General features: G+C 44.7%; 4 protein-coding genes across 4 annotated transcripts; 3 read left to right on the top strand and 1 right to left on the bottom strand.

Annotated features, from left to right (window-relative positions):
• Nucleotides 1-430: 430 nt before the first annotated feature.
• On the top strand, nt 431-2,284 carry LOC127765510 (trihelix transcription factor ENAP2-like). The gene has a single exon (XM_052290425.1). The coding sequence runs from the start codon at nt 1,045-1,047 to the stop codon at nt 2,041-2,043; it is 999 nt and encodes a 332-aa protein (XP_052146385.1). The 5' UTR covers nt 431-1,044; the 3' UTR covers nt 2,044-2,284.
• A 4,862-nt stretch (nt 2,285-7,146) lies between these two features.
• On the top strand, nt 7,147-11,051 carry LOC127774797 (E3 ubiquitin ligase BIG BROTHER-related-like). The gene is made up of 9 exons (XM_052301091.1): nt 7,147-7,441; nt 7,604-8,377; nt 8,661-8,744; nt 9,306-9,446; nt 9,512-9,571; nt 9,887-9,960; nt 10,282-10,378; nt 10,484-10,585; nt 10,683-11,051. The coding sequence occupies exons 2-9, from the start codon at nt 7,607-7,609 to the stop codon at nt 10,743-10,745; spliced, it is 1,392 nt and encodes a 463-aa protein (XP_052157051.1). The 5' UTR covers nt 7,147-7,441; nt 7,604-7,606; the 3' UTR covers nt 10,746-11,051.
• A 235-nt stretch (nt 11,052-11,286) lies between these two features.
• LOC127774807 (protein CONSERVED ONLY IN THE GREEN LINEAGE 160, chloroplastic) lies at nt 11,287-14,760 on the top strand. Its single transcript, XM_052301103.1, has 10 exons — nt 11,287-11,747; nt 11,937-11,995; nt 12,082-12,181; nt 12,276-12,374; nt 12,531-12,617; nt 12,772-12,863; nt 13,068-13,160; nt 13,603-13,671; nt 13,774-13,975; nt 14,394-14,760. The coding sequence occupies exons 1-9, from the start codon at nt 11,388-11,390 to the stop codon at nt 13,907-13,909; spliced, it is 1,095 nt and encodes a 364-aa protein (XP_052157063.1). The 5' UTR covers nt 11,287-11,387; the 3' UTR covers nt 13,910-13,975; nt 14,394-14,760.
• A 436-nt stretch (nt 14,761-15,196) lies between these two features.
• On the bottom strand, nt 15,197-16,472 carry LOC127774817 (dof zinc finger protein 5-like). The gene has a single exon (XM_052301111.1). It carries the CDS (start codon nt 16,348-16,350, stop codon nt 15,823-15,825), a length of 528 nt encoding a protein of 175 aa, XP_052157071.1. The 5' UTR covers nt 16,351-16,472; the 3' UTR covers nt 15,197-15,822.
• Between the last annotated feature and the right edge of the window lie 2,960 nt (nt 16,473-19,432).

The following is a 19,432-nucleotide window of genomic DNA, read 5'->3' as shown; positions in this document are numbered from 1 at the left end:
GTACCCACGGTTTGATGATCCAAGCTTATCTGCTTATCGCCTGTGCTCCATACCAAAGTTGCCAGGAATGTGGAGATATGTTACGAGGATCGCAATAGATTTGAGGCCATATCTGAAAAGCGAAAATTTTTTATGTTCCTCTATGCGAATCAAATCATTTTCTATGAAATTTTCCCCTTGAAACTTTTTTTCTACGAAATTTTACAAAATTCACATGAAATCCTCCTGTTCCCGACTGAACTGGGTTTTAGGATCTTGATGACTTCGTCTCAACCGGGAGAACCAACAAAATCCACCCAAAACACCTCGCCCAAAAAAAAAAAAAAAATCCACCCAAACACAAAGCACTCGTTGTCACCCACTTGGCCGACGTCATCGCGTCTCCACTGTGCATACGCTTCTCTCTTTCCGCCACGGCGACCCAAACGAGGCGCGAGGCGCGACGCACGCGCCGCCCCGCCCGGCGGCTAGCCGTGTCCGCCTCTGCCACGCCACCACGACACGAGTCCTCCTCCCGCACGGCACCCGGTCCCCCCCCCCCCCCGCGGCGGTGGTGCGTCGTCGTCCACCGATCCGTCCGTCCGCGCCGCACGCACGCACGCATCCCGCGCCGCGCCGCGCCGGCCAACCGAGCGAGATTTTAATTCGGACTCCGTCCCCGACGCGACGTCCACGACAAGTCGACAACCAACTCCCCCCCTACCCCTTTCCCACCGCCGGCTCGTTGCCCCCCACGGTCAACACGAGCGAGCCGGGGGGTCGATCCAACGGCGGCCGCCCAATGCCTCCGCCCCAGCGTCTCCACGTGCCCCCCTCCGCCTCGGTCACGGCCCACGGGCCGCCTCGCCGCTCGCCCGCCTGCCTCTCCCCCCTCCTTTTATTCCCCACCGCCGCACCGGCTCACCGCTCACACCGATCTATCCGGCTAACCCCACCTGCCCCCGTCCGTCCGCACGCCCGCCCGCCTCGGCGACTTCACGCGTACAAGGGGGATTTGTTTTCTCTAGGGTTTCGTTCGCGAGGAGGAGAGATCTGGTTGGGGAGATGGACGGGAAGCCGCCGCCGCCGAACCCGAACCTGCCCTACCGGGAGGACTGCTGGAGCGACGGCGAGACGGCGGCGCTCGTCGACGCCTGGGGGAGGCGCTACGTCGACCTCAACCGCGGGAGCCTCCGCCAGCCGCAGTGGCGGGAGGTGGCCGAGGCCGTCAACGCGCGGCCGGGGGCGTCCGCGCGCCGCCGGCCGCCGCGCACCGACATCCAGTGCAAGAACCGCGTCGACACCCTCAAGAAGAAGTACAAGGCGGAGCGCGCGCGGGGGACGCCCTCGTCCTGGTACTTCTACAGGGACCTCGACATGCTCGTCGGCCCTACCCTCTCCGCCGCCGCCGCCGCCGGCGGTGGCGGTAGCGCCAAGAAGCCGTCCCCGCCCCGCGGGCTCCCCATGATGCGGAGGCGCCTGGAATCGCCCTCCCGCTCCCCCTCGCCGCCGTCACCGACGCCGGCCGTGGCCCTCCCATTGCCAAACTACCGCCAGGCGTCGAACCTCCCGTCCGCGGGCCTCCTCTTCAATAAGATGGCTGCAGCGGCCGCGGCGGAATCTGATTCAGAGGACGGCTACAACAACCCGAACAACAACTATGAGGACGATGAAGACGACGGCTCGCAGCAGTCGGCGTCGCGGTCCGTGTCGTCTCGCTCCGGTGGCGTTGCAGCTGCAGGTGCAGGTGGTGGTGGCGTCAGCAGCAGCAAGAGGAAGAGGGGAGGCGGCGGCGGCGGAGGGTTCGGGGAGCTAGCGAGGGCAGTCGAAACATTTGCCGAGATGTACGAGCGCATGGAATTCGCTAAGCAGAGGCACGCGGAGGAGATGGAGAGGCAGAGGATCAAGTTCCTCAAGGATCTGGAGCTGAAGCGGATGCAGGCTTTCGTGGACGTGCAGCTTCAGCTTGCAAAGGCAAAGCACAGGAAGCATCCTGATGGTGCCACGGAGATGCTCATGTCTCTCGCCGCGCTCCCGTTCCTCAGCACCCCTGCTTACCTATGATAATTTAAGAACAAGAGTTTAGGTAAAGATTTGTTTGGTCTCAGATTTATATTGTGGTGGACTGGTGGTCATATTAGGCCTGTAGTGGATATTTCATGCGATTCCTATATGGGTACTGTTCCTTTATATTAAGCTGTCTCAGATATTCCAGCGTGCTTAAATTTGGCAATGCCTGGTTGATGTCTCCTCAGATTGGGAGGTTTACTAAGTTTGAAATGCAACTGTCAATTTGCTTTCTTCATATCATGCTTCAATTACTTGGCCGTATATACACACTATAATATTAGGGAGTATACCTCATCATAAAATGCAGGCCTCAACCTCACCATTCTAAATCAGACTGGGTTATGTGTATGTTGATGTCTGTACGCCTTTCTAGTTGGCTGTATTTTGATATTGGCAAGAGGGATCGTCTACTCATTCTAATATGATCTCTCATCTGCACTTATGATCTGATAAATTTTCTATTATACAGTCGAATTGAATTCATGCTTTAGCTTTGCCAATTTGGAATTTGTGGCAACCGGCAAGTGGGTTTTCTTATTAGATATTCATCTGCTCTAATGATCTCTTACTATGTATGTTTATGGTTCTGGATTTTTGACTTGTGACTCGTTAATGTTCAAGTATTTTGTGCTAGGAATTTTCTTTTGGGTTAGCCCTGATCAGATGGCCATACATCTCTATACTTTTGTGCTAGGTTTTTGTTTCTGGGTTTTGCTTTCATTTCGGTCATATCAGTTCATAATAGGATTTGTGCTTAATTGTCTGAGGTAAGGAATTAAAATTACTAATGGTATGCTCTCGACTTGCACTGTGAGATAGTTCACTGGTTAAAGATCATCTTGAACAATACTTGTGCTTCTCAACTTTGATTATATGTGTATAATATATGTTGGTGTGTCTTGCGGTGTATTGTGGCTTTGCTTTAGGCGTTTGTAGTTTGGTACTGCATTGTTATCTGTCTTGTTAGCTTCTATGGCTATTCATATTTTCAACTTTGTTAGCTATATTTAATATGCATTGATGTTTGTTATTTGCTCTTTTTTACATCCTCTAGAATTATTTTTGTTAGTTTATCTTATAACTGAACTATAAACATAATAACAGGTTTTGTGCCTTTGTTGAGTGAGTTAGGGCATTAGAGGGTAGGTTTATCCTGGTTCCTGAAGACCTGAACTAGAGCAGTATGTGCATTACTTACAAGCTCAGATTAATTATCATATAGCATATCTCACCAGTCACCAGTCACCGTTCACTACCTTTGGCAAATATTGTAGTAACGACACATCAATTAGTTGTATTTGAATAGGTGACCACCATTGTTCTTTTACCCATGGTACTAAGAGATCTGGTATATGTACTATGCTATGCAGTATGATTGTTCCAGTTTTGCAAAAAGAGAAGCCAAGTTTCATCATTACTTAGTTCAATAACTAAAAAAATATTAAACTCTGGTATGAGCATCGTAAAATCTGATTGTTGCATGAATCTGTTTTGTTCTATCAAATTGAAACTTGTCATTTTGAGTTTCCTCATAGTTCCATCCAAGAGAAAGGATGCTTGTCATTTTGATTAACTCTGCAGTTATGCATTATATCTGCTGATTGTCAGAGTTGCTTGTAGTGTTATGTACTCCTACTGCCGTTTAATCATTGGTTTCTGTTCTTCCAGATTATTCCTAGGATTATCATTAGTTTCTGTTCTTCCAGATTATTCCTAGGATTATAGGAGAGGAGTCACCACTCACCAGATTAGGATTATAGGAGAGTAGGAGTCAAGCTCATGGAGCTGACGGTGCGAGCTGCTCTTTGGTGGAGAGAATCAGCTAGAGTAGTTCGCATCACAAAAGATGCTGTGTAACTAGTGTTGCGTGTTCCCGGCAAGAGCACTTTTTCTTGCACTTTGGTGTTGAGTGTTGACCGCTATTTTACCTACACTTTTTTTTGGACAGTCAAGCTCTCATGAGCTTCTGTTTAATTCTAGAGGATGTAAAAAAGTTAAAGGACATACGTACTGCTTTGAAGGCTGTTTGAGGTCTGTAACGAAAATGTTAGATATGGACAAGTTAAAGTACATACGTACTGCTTTGAAGGCTTTTAGTAGGAGTATCTGTTCAGGTTGATTTCTAAGTTCTAACCCATAACTGAAATTAACAATTTGCGGGTAACCAATAAACTGCGTTCAGCATTAATATCCCATGTGTTTTGCATACTCTCTCCATCTTAGAAAATATAACAATTTAGAAGTAGGTTTTTTTTTCTTTTTTTTTTTTTTGCGGGACAGATTGGTTTTTCTAAGGATGGATGGAAAAGTAAGAAAAAAAAAGGGTCCGATATCTGTTCATGACCCGTCTGAATTTCTGAAACCGTATTTACAAGCAAAAGTTGAGTCACGAAGCATCGGCACGATATAATTTTTTACATGTTACTAACTCTTTTTGAAAACTTATCTTGTATAAACAGATCTTTAAAAAATCATTTTGGAAATAAACTATTTTTCTCGGTGTCAATGTTTAATATCTCAACACTAATTATACTGGCGCCAACACCCCTCGTCTACCATGATAGCTAAGTTGCTATATGAAGGAGTTTGGCACTAAAATGATTAGCACTGAGAACCTATTTGTAAACAAAATCGTAGGAAGTCTAGAAATGGTCAAACATAGGTACTTCGCACCAAGGACATAGTTGTAAGAATAAATATTTACCTTTGAACCCTTTTTGAAAAATTGAATGGGTCCTCGACACCAATCTCTTTGGCAACGATCCCTCTATATCTTTGTTGCTACGGAGCGAAGATGTCGGCTCTCAGGCCTGGTCCTATCAATTTAGTAGCCCGGAGCGAAGCTCGATAGATGGGCCCTTTAATATAACTCTGATAATATAATGATGTTTCTAACAAATGTAATGCATAAAAAAACATTCCTATCAAACAAGTTATATATCTTTCTTTCCTGGGCTTTCTAAATCTAAGTTCTTATGGCCTATGGGCTCCTATATCCATAGCATATATATATATGGGGTTGTGCCCTTGACTTCGAGGGCTCAGTGCGATGGCACAGCTCGACCCTTCTTAGGGCTAGGCCTATCGACGCTATTATTGGTGCTGAGACATTGGACCTCAACACCAAGGTCACTAGTGCCTAGAAAAAGGATAATTCCTTGAACAAGTTTATCCGTGGTTCTATTTGTGAAATAATTTTTCAAAAAGGGCCAAAGTGTCAAAAATCCATGTTGGTAGGAAGCCAATTTTGAACGGTGTGTTGAAAGTTGAAACCGAGTATTAAACAATAACCATGTCCAAGAAACTAACATTATTAATTTAGTGCATTATTCACTCTATTCTAAAATATACTCCCTCTGTACTCGTAAAGGAAATCGTTTTGGACAGCGACACGGTCTCCAAAACACAATTTTGACTTATTGTTTCTATAACAATATTTATTGAAACGTGATATATGTATACTTTTATAAAAGTATTTTTCAAGACAAATCTATTCATATAATTTTTCATTTTCAAACTTAACAACTTGAGAGTTATTCACGATTTATATTCCCAAGGCTTGATTTAAACATTGTCCAAAACGACTTTTTTTACGAGTACGGAGGGAGTAGTAACTAAGACTGCATGAGATATATGTCTATATTCATAGTACTAAATTATATTACATTTGGATGGATAACTATCCCCTTATCCATTCACAAAATCCTAATTCCTATTGGGGATAAGACTCGAATTTGTGATTTATGATCCTTGAGGTATTACTTTGTTTTATATTAAAATAAGTTTATAAGATTATGAAAATACTATAATCATATATGCATTTAATTTTTTAAATTTACGGACATCCGTAAGTTTAAATTGAATAAGTTTAAATATTTTAAATTTTAATTATGTGAAAACATCTTAACCATAATCCATATAAAATTGATCCCCTTTAATCATGCCTTCCTTTTCCCAACAAACCCTAGCCGCCACTCCCTCTCCTAGCTATTGCGGTGACACTTCTAACCCCGCAATCCATATAAAATCGATCCCCTTCCCTTCTTCTCAAACCCTAGCCACCACTCCACCTACCCCCACCATTGTGGCGATTCTTCTTACCATTGTTTTGTTGTTGCTCTAGTGCAACACAATTCGTCAACACTTGACCACCTCTTTTCTTGTGCCTTTTCTTTCTTCCTGTCTTCTTTTGCACCGTTTATCTCTATAATATCATTGTTCTTGTCTCACCACCATGGTATACCTTTGAATTTGTTGCCTTGCCTTGTCCCACCATTTTTCCCGACGGATTCAACAACATTACCGGTGGCATGCTACCTTAGTCGTTCCTCCAAACGCCTAATCTATGTTTCTTTTAACTCCAACATGAAAATTTTAGCTTGTTAGATTCATCACCGCCTATTGCTATCACTAGAGAAGGAGAAGAAGAATCACCATCCTCATCCATCAAGGAGGCTAATCGCCACTGTTGCCACAAATGAGGCGCACAATAGCTATTTCGAGAAAACAAAACCTCCAAAAGGCAAAGGTGAGATAATCTAATTATTAGAAGGAAATAATATTAGTACAATTTTTGCATGGCAGTCCTTCCTCCCTCACCTATATATAATCCTTCTTCATTATTTTTTCGAGCCAAACTCATTCATTTCAAGTTCAAGAACATTTTCTCTCTTTATGATCTCTAGTCCCTTTGAAACACGACACCCTCTTCCGATGATTATTTCTCCATCAGTTACGGTGAGCCTACTAAATTTTGCCTAGATTGGCAAAATAATATTACCTTCTCTCCTTTTCTTGCTAGAGAAATGAGGAATTAAAATCAAAATTTTCTTTCCGACAAACTATTTGCATTTTTTTCCATTCACATGTCTCCACGCTCCTTTGTTAAAAAAATGCAATATGTTTCATCCTTATCAGTTGGCCTTTTGTTTACACAGGGAGTACTATGTTGTATGAAAATTGTAGGCCCTACCATTATTCACGTATTTCCATTTTCTCTTTTATTTCTAAGTACGAAATCTCGAAGTGAATAGTCCGTAATACCCTTCTTCCTCTTTGTCCCCGGTTTTCTGGGCCTCCCTTGGCCCTGCCTCTAACGCTTCTGTTGCTCCCTTCTATTTTTCCTCCTCCCTCTCTGCCACGTCTCCCCCCGGCTTCCACCGGAGAGGAACCCCTTTCTCACGCCGCCCCCATCCCCAGATTCCTCCGCGAGCGAGACGCGAAGGAGCGACACGTACCCCGACGGCGCAATAAAGCAGAGGCGGTCGGCGACCTGGGCCGCGGCGAGCAGGGGCGGGTCGGCGGCCATCGACGCGGCAGCGCGAGGGGTGGGGTGTGCACGGGCGAGCGAGGGAAAAGCGGGGAGGAGGGGAGGAAAGAGGAGGTCGCGGGTGTACGTGTCAATTCAAATCCCTCATTTTACTTCGGTTTTAAGTACCTCGAATAATAAATAAAATGATTATTGGATTGGATGATGCTGCTGATCTCACTGGTATGTTCCCCTCGTCATGGCTGTGCTTGAATGTTTTCTCTTTTTTTTTTTGTTTGTTTGCAGGGAATGGAGGTGGTTGATCTGGTCTCGTCCGACTCCGAGTCCGAGGAAGAGGACGAGGCGCGCGTGCACTCGCCCGATCGGAAGCGCGCTGCCTGCGAGGCGGATCCAAGAACCGAGTCGGAGAGCTTCCTCGAGCGGGAGAGGATGGCGAGGCTGCTGCATCGGCATCCGCATCCGCATCCGCATCCGCATCCGCCGCCGAGCCAGGAAGTGAAGAAGGGCAAGGAGAAGGTCGGCGAGGGGGAGATGCTGGAGAGAGCGGTGTCGGCGCCTGTTGATCCTTTGATCGGCTCCCGTGGCTGTACATTGGGAGCGGGAGGCGAAAGCAAGCCTGGAGATGGGGGAAATGGCGGATCAATCTCCGCGCCTCAGGATGAATCAGACAGCAAGGGGTTGCAGGAGGGACATGGACAGCACGGGCTGCTTCACAGTGGTTCCGGCACGCCGGATGACAAGTGGAAGGGGATTCTTGGTGCGAGGCCCGCTGATCCTGCTGTCGACAAACTGTCGCATTCGCGGGACAATGGCAAGAGAGAAGATGAGGTTTCAATGCATGGACCAAGCTCTGTAGCCACTAATGAAGTTACTGGAGCTGGTGATGTTTCCATGGAAGATGGTAGCTCCACATGGCTATCGAGGATCAAGGGGCTCAACTACCCACTTCCTGATGAGAATCAGTTAAGAACCAGACAAATTGAATCCGATGAGGAGTTTGCACGCAGGCTTCAGGAGCAGTTAAACAGGGAGCAGCCAGGCTCGCAAAACTTAGAAGAGGTTGTTACTCATGGTTACTTCTCAATCTTGCTATCCTGGTGCCAATTTAAATCATTTGTTTGTTATAGGAGTAGTTGGTTTTGTTGTCTCTACGTGATGATTGTGGTTTCTTCTGATTATTCAGTACTAACTTAAGAAATGACGGACTTATTACTTTGAGAATATGCCAATTGCCTGGTCACGAGTGGTTTAACCTCCCCACCCAATCTTCAGTTGGCCATCTTGTGAATGTTGAATTTTTCTTCTCATTTTTAAAAACTCGCTTATTCCTGGAATCTGGCAGGTTGATACAACACTAGCCTGGACATTGCAAGAGGAAGATGTGGAACACGCTAGAAATGCTGTCAGAGAGGGCCAATCTAGCTCTGTAAGTTGTCATTGTGGCTTGATGCATCCGTTGTGAAAATCACCTATGGCCTGCAACAATTTTGTTTTCATCTTTATGAATAATGCCATGGTTTCAGTTATGACTATTATGTTGATCCTAATAAGTGATAACCATGTCTGACATTATTGAAAACTACAGCTACCACGCTTATTTTCATTGAGAAACTTGGCGCCTTGCAAGTAAATTAACTGCAAGTGCCAATTACTTCTTGCTAATTAAACATTGAGATAAAAAGGCATGACAATCATATCTGTCTGCAAGCATAAAAAACGTAGCAATGGTGTGTAAAACAAATTCAGATAGCAAAACTTAAGACCAAAAGCACTTAATTATCCACTGTTGTTCTTGATAAAACATAAGACCAAAAACACTTGATTATCAACTGTTGTTCGTAATCTTATATTCTTTACTTGTATTTCTATCTTGTGCTTATGGTGGCCTATTGGGCTATGGCATCCCATGTCTTAATTACTTCCATTATTTATCTAAAGCTTCATCCAATCATTTCTTTATTAAGAGGTGTAATATTGTTCTTCTCAGAGCCAAAGGGACCGTTCAATGGCACACTTGTATTCATTTGGCCGGCACTCACCAGTTCACAGTATCAATGTGCTGACTCCAATTCCAAGCAGAAGGGGTTCGCAAAGAAGCTTCAACCGCCCTGACAGAGAGCAACAGAATGTGTGAATCCTTATAAATTTATTTCTTCAACCTTCACTTGTGCACTCACATTTGCTTATTCTCAGATGCTTATCTCCCAATTGACTAGAGGATGCTTCAGAGATGAAAACATGGATCTAGAAACGGTTGGTCATTACTCTCTAATCTATGATATGGCTATGTTGGAGTATCAAGGGGCTTTTTTTACCTAGTTGATTAGCATTCCGCCATGTTATCATTCCCTTGTGTTTTTCCATTATGCACAGGCATTAACACCAAAAGTGCTCCTATGTGTTTTTGGCATTCATCTTATCAATCCAGATAGGTTTATTATAGAAGCAAAACAGTTTATTTAATGCCCCTTATACGATATTGAAGCAACTCCTTTTTTCTTCTGATGGGTCAATACATTGGAACACTTGTGTTACAGCAAACATTTTTTCTTTTTGAAAAATATGCAGCGCATGGCAATACTGGATTCACTCGAAGAAGCATTTGGAAACTTCGGAGAGGAATTTATGTCAGAATCTGATGAGTAAGTACTTAGCTTTTTTATAACAATGCTTTTCTGATGACATTTTCGCCACCAGGCAATAAATTTGTCATAGTTGCGAGCTTACTCCTGCCTTTTGGTATAAAATATTCATATCATCATATGCTATGCACTTGGTATTACATTCTTAGTGCTTCATAATGTGAAAGTACAATTAGGTTAACACTAACGTGGCTTGACCCATATGTCTTGCAATAGGGATGGCTGGATGGTGCTCTCCTAAAATTTTGCTTCTTTGACTGAAGCTGTTACTATGCTGATGTATATGTATTCTGACTAATTAGTGTTATTTTTGTTGATCAGTGATGACTATGAGAGCCTAATAAGACTTGATGACAACAACCATCACAGGGGTGCTTCTGACATTCAAATAAACAACCTGCCACTATCTGTAGTTGAGGTCTGAATAGGTCTTGCTCGATATGGATATGCTTTTTTTTTTTTTTTGGGGGGGGGGGGGGGGGGGGATTTAGTAGAGCTAATCTTGCATTCTCCTTTTTATCAGGGAGAGAATTGTTCTGATCAACCCTGTCCTATATGCCTGGATTGCCCTGCTGCTGGTGAATACCTCCGGCGTTTACCGTGCCTGCATAAATTTCATAAAGAGGTAGTACATGCAAACACTCCAGTTATACACTTGAACTGCTTTGAACCTTAAATTTCAGCTTGGCATCTTCTCTGAATATCTGCCTTCTCTTCCACAGTGCATTGACAAATGGCTTCGGATGAGGATTTCATGCCCAGTATGCAAATCTGAGGTGATCTGACAGGAGTCCATACCATTGGCAAGTAATTTTTTTTTTTGGAATAGCATGACAAACCGTGTCCATACGGACCACCATCGGAAATATTTTTTGGAATAGCATGAATATCTGTTTAAGCCGTCTCTTTTTTTTACCAATAGAAAGCGTTGTTACTTGTAACCTGTTAGCTGTTACTGCCGGTGCCGCAGTGTGTAAATAGCACGGTAGTGTGTGCTGCTTTCTGCTCTTTCATGGATCTCTATGAACATGAGATATTTGAAAGCTGTGGAGTATTTTACGCTGCGAGAAGAAAAGAAAGGCATTTCATAATATCTTGTGTTCCTTGTTGTATACGTTGGTATACCCCTCTACAGGGAAGACAAGTGGCAATTATCGCTTTTTATTATTTTTAGTTCCAGAATTCCACTGACTCAATTTTACAAAACCGCCTCAAATTTAAACTCAACTATACAAAACTGCTCCAATTTAAACTCCAATTCGGCGCGATTCGGAGCTCAGAACGCAACCGTTCGCGTATATAATAAACTGAGACGCAGCTCGCGACGCCACGAGGTGTGTCTCTCTCCCGTTCACCCGTCCGTATCCTTCCCGGATCACTCTCTCCACTCTCCGCTCCCCACCGCGCGAGAGATATTTTCGCGCGCCATGTCGCTGCCCGCCCTCGCCGCCGGCCGCGCCGCCTCCGTGCGGCCGCCGCGCGCCTCGGCGGCCTCGGGGGAGGCGGCTGCTGCTGCGGCGGCGGATCAGCCGGCGGGGCGGAGGCCGGTGAAGGTGATACTGCCGAAGAAGAAGCCGCAGAAGTGGTCGACGGGGATGGCGCCCGGGGAGTACGGCGGCGGGCCGGCGACGCCCAAGCCGCGCAAGTACTGGATGGGGAAGGAGGACCGCGACCCCGTGGGCAACACCGACGACTTCATCTGGAACAAGGACTTCCTCCCACACATGGAGCGCGTCATCGCCAACGGCGGCGCAGACACGCCCCCCACCATCACCCGCCTCACCCCGGTACGACGAAGCCCCAGACCTCACTCATCTCTAATCGCGCGCGTATGATTGTGCCTATCTGCTCCGATCTAGTGACTGAACTAGTAGCATCCGTGGCATCGTTTGTTTCGAAATTCCAAATCGAGCGTAGAATTTTGCCTGCACTGGATGCTGGTCTATTGTTTCTAAAGTAGCAAATCGTTTGAGCAGGTGGATGAGGACACGGAATCAGGGTTCCTAAGCATCAACCGCGCAATGAGCCTCGACAGGTTACTCTTTCACCTCACCCTCCTATCGAATTCTCTGCTCACATTTGGTGTTGCGACTGTTTAGTGACCTGTGGTTTCTATTGCAGTGTGGATGTTGATCTGAGCAAGGAGCTTCAGGCGCCAACCAGGCCAATCTTGAAAACCCAGGTTGAGGCTGCCTGGAGGGGGCGGGCCATTGGAGCTGAGGTGACAGCCTGTGATCTCATTGTTCAAATATCTTCCCTTTGTTATGGTGTACCAGAGATGGTGCTAAGCTATGGTTTGTGGATTTCGTACGTAGGCTGTCAACGGTGTTGCGTCTCCTAGATGGAGGCTAGTTCCGACTCGCCGGGAACAAGCAAAGTGGGACCGAGCAGCTAAGGCAGCAACTGGTGGCAGTGTAAGTCACTGTAATCTTGTCACTGATTTATTGGTAAATGTAGGTATTTTTTGAGATATACTACATGTGATAGTCTTTTAACTGTTTCTCTCTTTTTTTAGCATGCATATAATGGTACTTCATAGTTTTGGTCTATGTTCTTTTGTCCCCCTTTAGGATGTCATACTAAGGGAATCAAAGTCAAGAGTGCAGCAAGGAGACCCTGAGGTATTGGCAGCTAAATCAAGGGAGCAATATCTAGAGGTATATCACTCTTCTTTCTAGTTGTTTGTTTGGGTATCGTTCTTTCAGACACTTGAGGAACTCCATTGTCCAAAATCAGTGACATGTACCTTGAGAATCAAATATATGTAGCTTATCTATTGGTCTTTACTAAGCAGTGTGGGATGTTTTGCAGTTGAAACAAAGATTGCAGTTGTTTACTTTAGGCATTGGTGGCATTGGTTTGGTCTCCGCCTATTTTTCCTACTCTCCTGAGATTGCTGCAAGGTATACCTTGGATTGATTTTTTCTTGATGAATAACATTGACTCTGTGTTTATTTAGTGATTTTTCTGACAAATGATTATATATTTGTATATTTGAAACGGTAGGCAATGATTTTGATTTTTTACTATATAGACAAACTTGACAGTACTTTTGGTTTCCACCTTTTAGGACTTGTTTGCTTATGTTGATATTGGTTGCTCTTCAGCTTTGGTGCAGGGCTGATTGGATCTGTCCTGTATCTCCGCATGCTTGGGACCAGTGTGGATTCCTTAGCTGGTGGAACTGGAGAAACTGTGAAGTATGTTTCATTATGTTGTTTTTCAATTGGTATTTGTGGTCTTGTGGATAAACACTTGAGTGGTATTTGAGAAAAGAAAAAGATAAAACACTTGAGTAGACTTCTTCTCTCATAATTGGTTTAGTTTGGCTCAGCTACTAAGGTTTTGTGATCTCATTTTAATATTTTATAGCACTGCAGTTTATTAATTCAAGGTCTTGTAGAACTCGTTTAGTTTGGTATATCTCGCTTACGGGTTTATCTTGAAAGAAATCTAAAATGATAAAACTTCATCATCTGAACATTCCCCTCCCATGTATTATACAATGCCCTTCAATTATGTTGGTCACCTCTATCTTTTCTTTAAAAATTTTACAACGGAATGTGACCGATGTTCAGCAAATGCTAGGCAACTTTTAAAATATGCTCACATGCATCTTATTTTATTCTTGCATGCTTACAGGAGTGCTGCTGCCCAACCAAGACTGCTTATTCCAGTGGCACTTGTGATGATGTATAACCGATGGAATGAGTAAGTAGATGAAATTTTATTAAACTTTTGATGTTTGAATATTCAAATAGTAGAACGTATGGTTTTCTTACATGTATACCTGTGCTTGCTGGTCTGATGCAGGATTTTAGTTCCAGATTATGGCTTCATGCACCTGGAATTGATACCCATGCTTGTTGGGTTTTTCACCTACAAGATTGCAACATTTGCTCAGGCAATTCAAGAATCTATACCTGCAGTTGGGAATCGTGAATCTTGAACATAGTTCTGGTGAATAGAATTAAAGGTAGTTGCCCTGAGGAAGATAGGTCACGGAGATACTGAGGTGCAAGCTTTTATCCTTTCTTCAACACAGTAGTAATAGTTGCCTGTGTCAGGTCAACAATAGTTTTTAAGTAGCTATGAGTATGCTTGCAGCCAATGCATGTACTTACGTCCAAGTGACCATTGAGAAAGTAATAAGTCCTCACGGTGCCTTTGAAGCCGCATAACCATAGACTTGAAGGAGTAGACACCAATTCAGAATGATGACATATCTTTTGCTGTCAACAGTGGTTTTAAATTGCTATGAATGTACTTACAACTGATGCATGTGATTCTGACTGTTGAATAAATTTAAAAGATTTACGCATATCGTACCTTTGAAGCAGAATTTCTTTAAGTGCGCATATGATTGTACACCTTTTGAAGTGAAGTACCTTCTGTCTGTCTAATCCTGATCAAGTTGTTACTATTTTTTACAGGCCAAGGTTTTATAAGAATCTGATCTGGGGATATTACCAAGATAAGATGCACACTCAGTCATTGAGGAGCGAGTATACCATCTGAATCTTGATCCAAATTTTATTATAGCTGCACAATAGAAAGTTTGTACATAGGTATGTAGTCAACTTCATCCAACATTACACGTAAATCATCAAAAATCATGTACACCTCTAAACTTTTAGCACAGTGACCACCGAATTGTATGGTTGATCTTAAATTTAACAGTATATATGGTCAGGACTCGGGACCAATTCTGAATGCGAATAACACAGGATGTCAATACAGCTGTTTTAAAAGTCACAATTCAGTAAGCTTGGGGAATCCTATGGAAACTTTTCTTTTTCATGAGCTGGAGACTCTTTTGAAGTACTTAACTGGAATGAGGGGAGTACATATATGACCTTTATCACATTGCTCCGTGTACTGTGTGAAAAACGCACCTGCACCAGTGCCTACTTGTTTAAAAGTGGCATGTTAAAGACAATCACAACCACTGCACATGGAATCTGAGACAATTACTTTGAAGTATGTTTATTGTTTGACATGGAGAACAAATTAAAAAAACTAGCACCATATCATCACTATCATGAACAGCTGAACTGTTATCACTATAAAGTTTTTACTATGATGTTTTACCCTTTATTTGGATTTATTTGGAAGATGAATTGTTGTTTTCCCTTTGTCCTGGTCCTCCTGGAATACTCCTGCCTCTCCCCCTCATGCTATTACTACTGTAGTGCATATAGAATTAAGATATGTCCATAAAACAGCTTTTTTCGCAACACATGAATTTGTCAGGAATTCTCCATGACATCTGTTACACTCTCATTTGTTCAAAAAGATGATTGGCAAGAGGTCAAGTACACACACCTACCCCGTACATTCCATTTATTGCACGCCTACGGACTACAGCAACTCTCAGCATTGTCACAGGTACCACATGAACACATGATCTATTGAATGCCTTATGGAGTAATTAACTGTGAATGGTGCAGAGCCAAAACATGGGCAACCAAAAGAACTCAAGAAGACGAAGATTTCAATAAATCACGGCTCAATCTGCCACTCTGATTCATCATCTCATTGCCTCGAGGCCTGCTGCTGCTGCTAGTAGTAGTAGTACATTCATTTGAACTGCCTACCAATTTTGAAAGCACCCAAATTTCCAAATTTCCTTTTCTTATCTCTTTCGTTGCTGGCCTCATCCATTTGGCCACCAAAAGAATCCTAAAATGGTATCTCCAAAAAAGAAAAACAGAAACCTACCCGTACCCTCCAGAAAAATGCCAAAAAGTGGAAAGAGGAGACTCTCCGACGCGTGGGCCCCTCGGGGGGGGGGGAGTGACGTCACCCGCGCCATGTGAGGAGGAAGCCTCGAGGCGAGCCGGAGCCACGCCGCGCCCACGCCTACGACCGCGAGTCAACGCTCTCCGCCCCCTCGGAGGCGGCGGGGACGGCGGCGGGGGGAGACGCCGCGGAGGCGGAGGCGGCGGCGGCGGCGGCCGATCGGGCGGCGCTGGGGCGGGGCCTGCGCCTTCCCGGGGACGCCGAGGCGACGCGGCGGAGCGCGCCGCCGGCCGTCCAGTAGCGGCGGCAGGAGCGGCAGAGGTGGCGCGGCTGCCGCACGTTGTAGTTGTTGAAGTAGCAGAACTTGGTCTCCCTGCTCCCGCACCGCGGGCACTGCAGCGGCTCTCCCCCTCCTCCCCCTCCTCCTCCGCCACCGCCACCGCCCGCCGCCTGCAGAGTCTGCGACGTCCCCGCCGCCGCCGCTGCCTCCATCACCGGCGGCGCAGGCGGATGCGGATGAGGTGGCGCCTGCGCCGCCGCGCTCTCTTCCACGCCCCGCTGTCCGTCGGGCTGGATCACCTTCCCGAAGAGCTTGAACCCGGAGGCGTCTGCGGCGGCGGCGGCGGCGGTGGAGGGGAGGTTCGCCATGGATGCGCGGGGGAGGAGGGGGTTGGTTGGGCGAAGCGACCCTTTATATAGCGGAAGAGACGGCCATCCCACTCGCTTTTACTTCTCCCTCTACGACTCTGTGTGTACTTTTTTTTTTTCAGATCAGCAATAATTAACTAAACTTAACTATAATCAAATTAAATTAGTCGCTTAAAATCCTGTGGAGATGGATAGGAGGGGGAGAGATGGAGCATGGGGGTGGCGCAATATATATCCACCGGAAAATCATGTGGAAATGCTGGGAAACGTGGCCTCATGTGGCCTCAAGATTTTGCAGCACAAAGTGACCCGATTGTTTGTTTCATTCACAGCCAATGAACGCCACTCTCAGTCGTGTTGACCCTGAAACCCTTTTTTTTTATTGCCCTTCTTGTCGTTTGACTTTTCTGAAGCTTTTTGGAACGGATAGCAGCTGGAAAGCTGGATAGATCGATCGGCCTCTGTGGCGATTGGTTAATGATTCTTGTGTGGAACAGACTCGAAACACTTGGTAATAAAGTTGGAAGGATACTCAGGAATGATACACTGTCTAATTATTATATATCGAGTCAAACCTCCGAACAAAGGGATCGGAATTGAGTGTCACTGTGAGCCTATCGATCTTATTCTTAAATCTCAAGATGGAGATTTTCTGCCGTGTGCGCGCGCGTCCGCTGCTACGTGAAGATACGGGAGAGCAATCTCCGTGAGCGCGACGACGAGAAAAGATAATTCTATGGCCAAGAGTGATGGAACCTATCAGATCGACAGATTTCCATCCCCATTTCCCCCAAAATCGATCGATCGATCGATCGAGCTGCGGTTTCTCGGCAACCAAGCGGCTCAATGTCAGCGGCGAAACGTGCACAACATGCCAGAAATCAATCTTCAAGCCGAGGCGTCGTTTCGTTGATTAGGTCATGGAAAGAAAAAAAAAACGCCGTGCACAACGTGAGCAAAGCTAGCTGCTAGCTGCGCTGCGAGACAAGCATATGCATGGGCAAGTGCAGCGAATGGGGGCACGCACCGTACCGTCAGGCGGAGCACTGTGGGTTGGGTTCGTATAGCCAGTAGTACGGGTGAGACCGCGAGAGCCGACAGGGTGAAGCCCCGAAGTGACGCGTCGGTCCAGGTTAGGTCGCCACCCATGCAGGCTGCAGCAAGGCATGTACTCCAATCATGCAGACGGGTTGCTGTCTCGTTAAAGCCGTGGTATTTAGTAGCAGCAGTAATTTGCGCCTAATGTAATAGTAGTATAAAGCGCCATCAGATTAATATTCCTCCTCCTTTTTGTGTGTGTAAAGTCAACTCAAGTCTATCAGTTGGCTTTCCTACATCATCAGGCCTCTCTATGAGGAAAAGCTGGCACTTGTCGTTTGTCGGACAAAGTATTAAGGACTGACACTGATCTCAACTTCTAGAATGCACCCAGATGCTTTGCTTGCAACCCTATAATAATTACATTACAGGACAATACACCGGTCGAAGATGAACTCGAACAGAAATTCCTCCCAAATTTAATCTAAGGTTTGTAATATTTGATATGCGTTCTGCAAGATTAGGCGAACAATTAGGCACTGACCTTGACCTTTTCCTACCCGGAACAGGAGGAACATTCGCTCCCGATTCATTTCGATGCCAATGACACAAAACATTATCATTTTATCTCCAGTAGTAAAATTACCTAGCCGGTTGGTGAACCAGGAATCGACTAGTCAAACTCTCGCTTAATCAAATCTGACAGACTGCAAAGGATTTATCAAATCCTACTCACTTACGTATGTTGCCGTCCCAATAAACAAAAGCATACGTGGAAACAGTGGTTGGATAGATTGTGTTGCTGATAGCCGGGTTAGTATACTACTATACTGCACTCGATGTAGTAGTATCAGACTATCAGTAGCCACGAAAAGAACCTTATCTTTCTAATTCCTTGGATTATAGTTCCAAGTTAAGCCTGATTTGTTGCTGTCGCGGAGGTTGGATTGCGTGAGCTTCTGGGTGTGATTCTCTACCTCCCCAAGGAAAGGAAATTGGGGAGAAATTAAAGATCGTGCGCCGTTGAACCGAAATGACGCAATGGTTGACGTCAGATGAGAGAGAGGAGGAGAGAGATAGCGTAGGATTAAGGCCAGGTCTTTCCTCTGGCAAAAAATCATACTACTCCTACTAAATGATAGTAGTTCTTTTTTTTTTCTTTGCCAGATTCTTGTCCATCTACCACAAGTTTGATGAAAAAAGGCATGAACTTTTCTGGAGTAGTTGACCAATGCAGCTGGAAGTGGGCAAATTGTTTCTGAAAAGTACTCCCAAACAAGTAGCGAACTAATTAATTAACTTAGCAAATTTCACGAACTTTGCCGAGCGTTCATGTTTAGCTACCTTTTGAGCTACTACCACTTGATTTGATTTGACTCAAGTTGTATTCCTCGATCTCGTACTGCAAAAGTGGTAGAGCAACATCTCGCACGTTTTTTTTCCATCTTCGATGGTGAATTTGTTCTAGGCACGGCCATTCTCCACCTCTGGCCACAGCCAGCAAGGAGGCCCAACCATAGTTGCTTTCAACCGGCAGCTTCTTCAGCAATGGCAAGGACCCATTTATTAGATTCTTCCTTATAATCTTTCAATGTAACTTCCGGCAAGAAATGGATTTATTTGTAATTTCATATGGGTTGGAGTATATATAATTTTAAGCTGTGTTTCAGAGAAGCATGCACAAGAGGAAGAAAAATTATCCCTTTTCATACGCACGCCTTTTGAACTGTTAAGTTAAGTGGTGTGTGTTTTTTTTTAAAAAAAACTATAGAAAATTTCCTTTAAATATCCTACTAATCCATTCTTTAAATTTAAAATGATTAATACTTAACTAATTATATACTAATAGCTCACCTTATTTTACGTATAATCTCAATTTTCCCCTTTTCCCCTCCTCTCAAATACACCCTTATTCTATTCCCTCATAAAAAAAAGTTTGGTAATATTATTAATCTCATACATTTTTTTTGCGGGGATTAATCTCATACATTGATTTACAATGCCGCATACAATATAAGACATGGAAATTTTTTTACCAACATAA

This window comes from Oryza glaberrima, chromosome 1 (genome assembly GCF_000147395.1).
Source record: "Oryza glaberrima chromosome 1, OglaRS2, whole genome shotgun sequence".
In the NCBI taxonomy this organism is placed as follows: Eukaryota; Viridiplantae; Streptophyta; class Magnoliopsida; order Poales; family Poaceae; genus Oryza; species Oryza glaberrima.
Note: the sequence above shows the minus strand (reverse complement) of the source record. Positions and strands in the feature narration are given on the sequence as shown.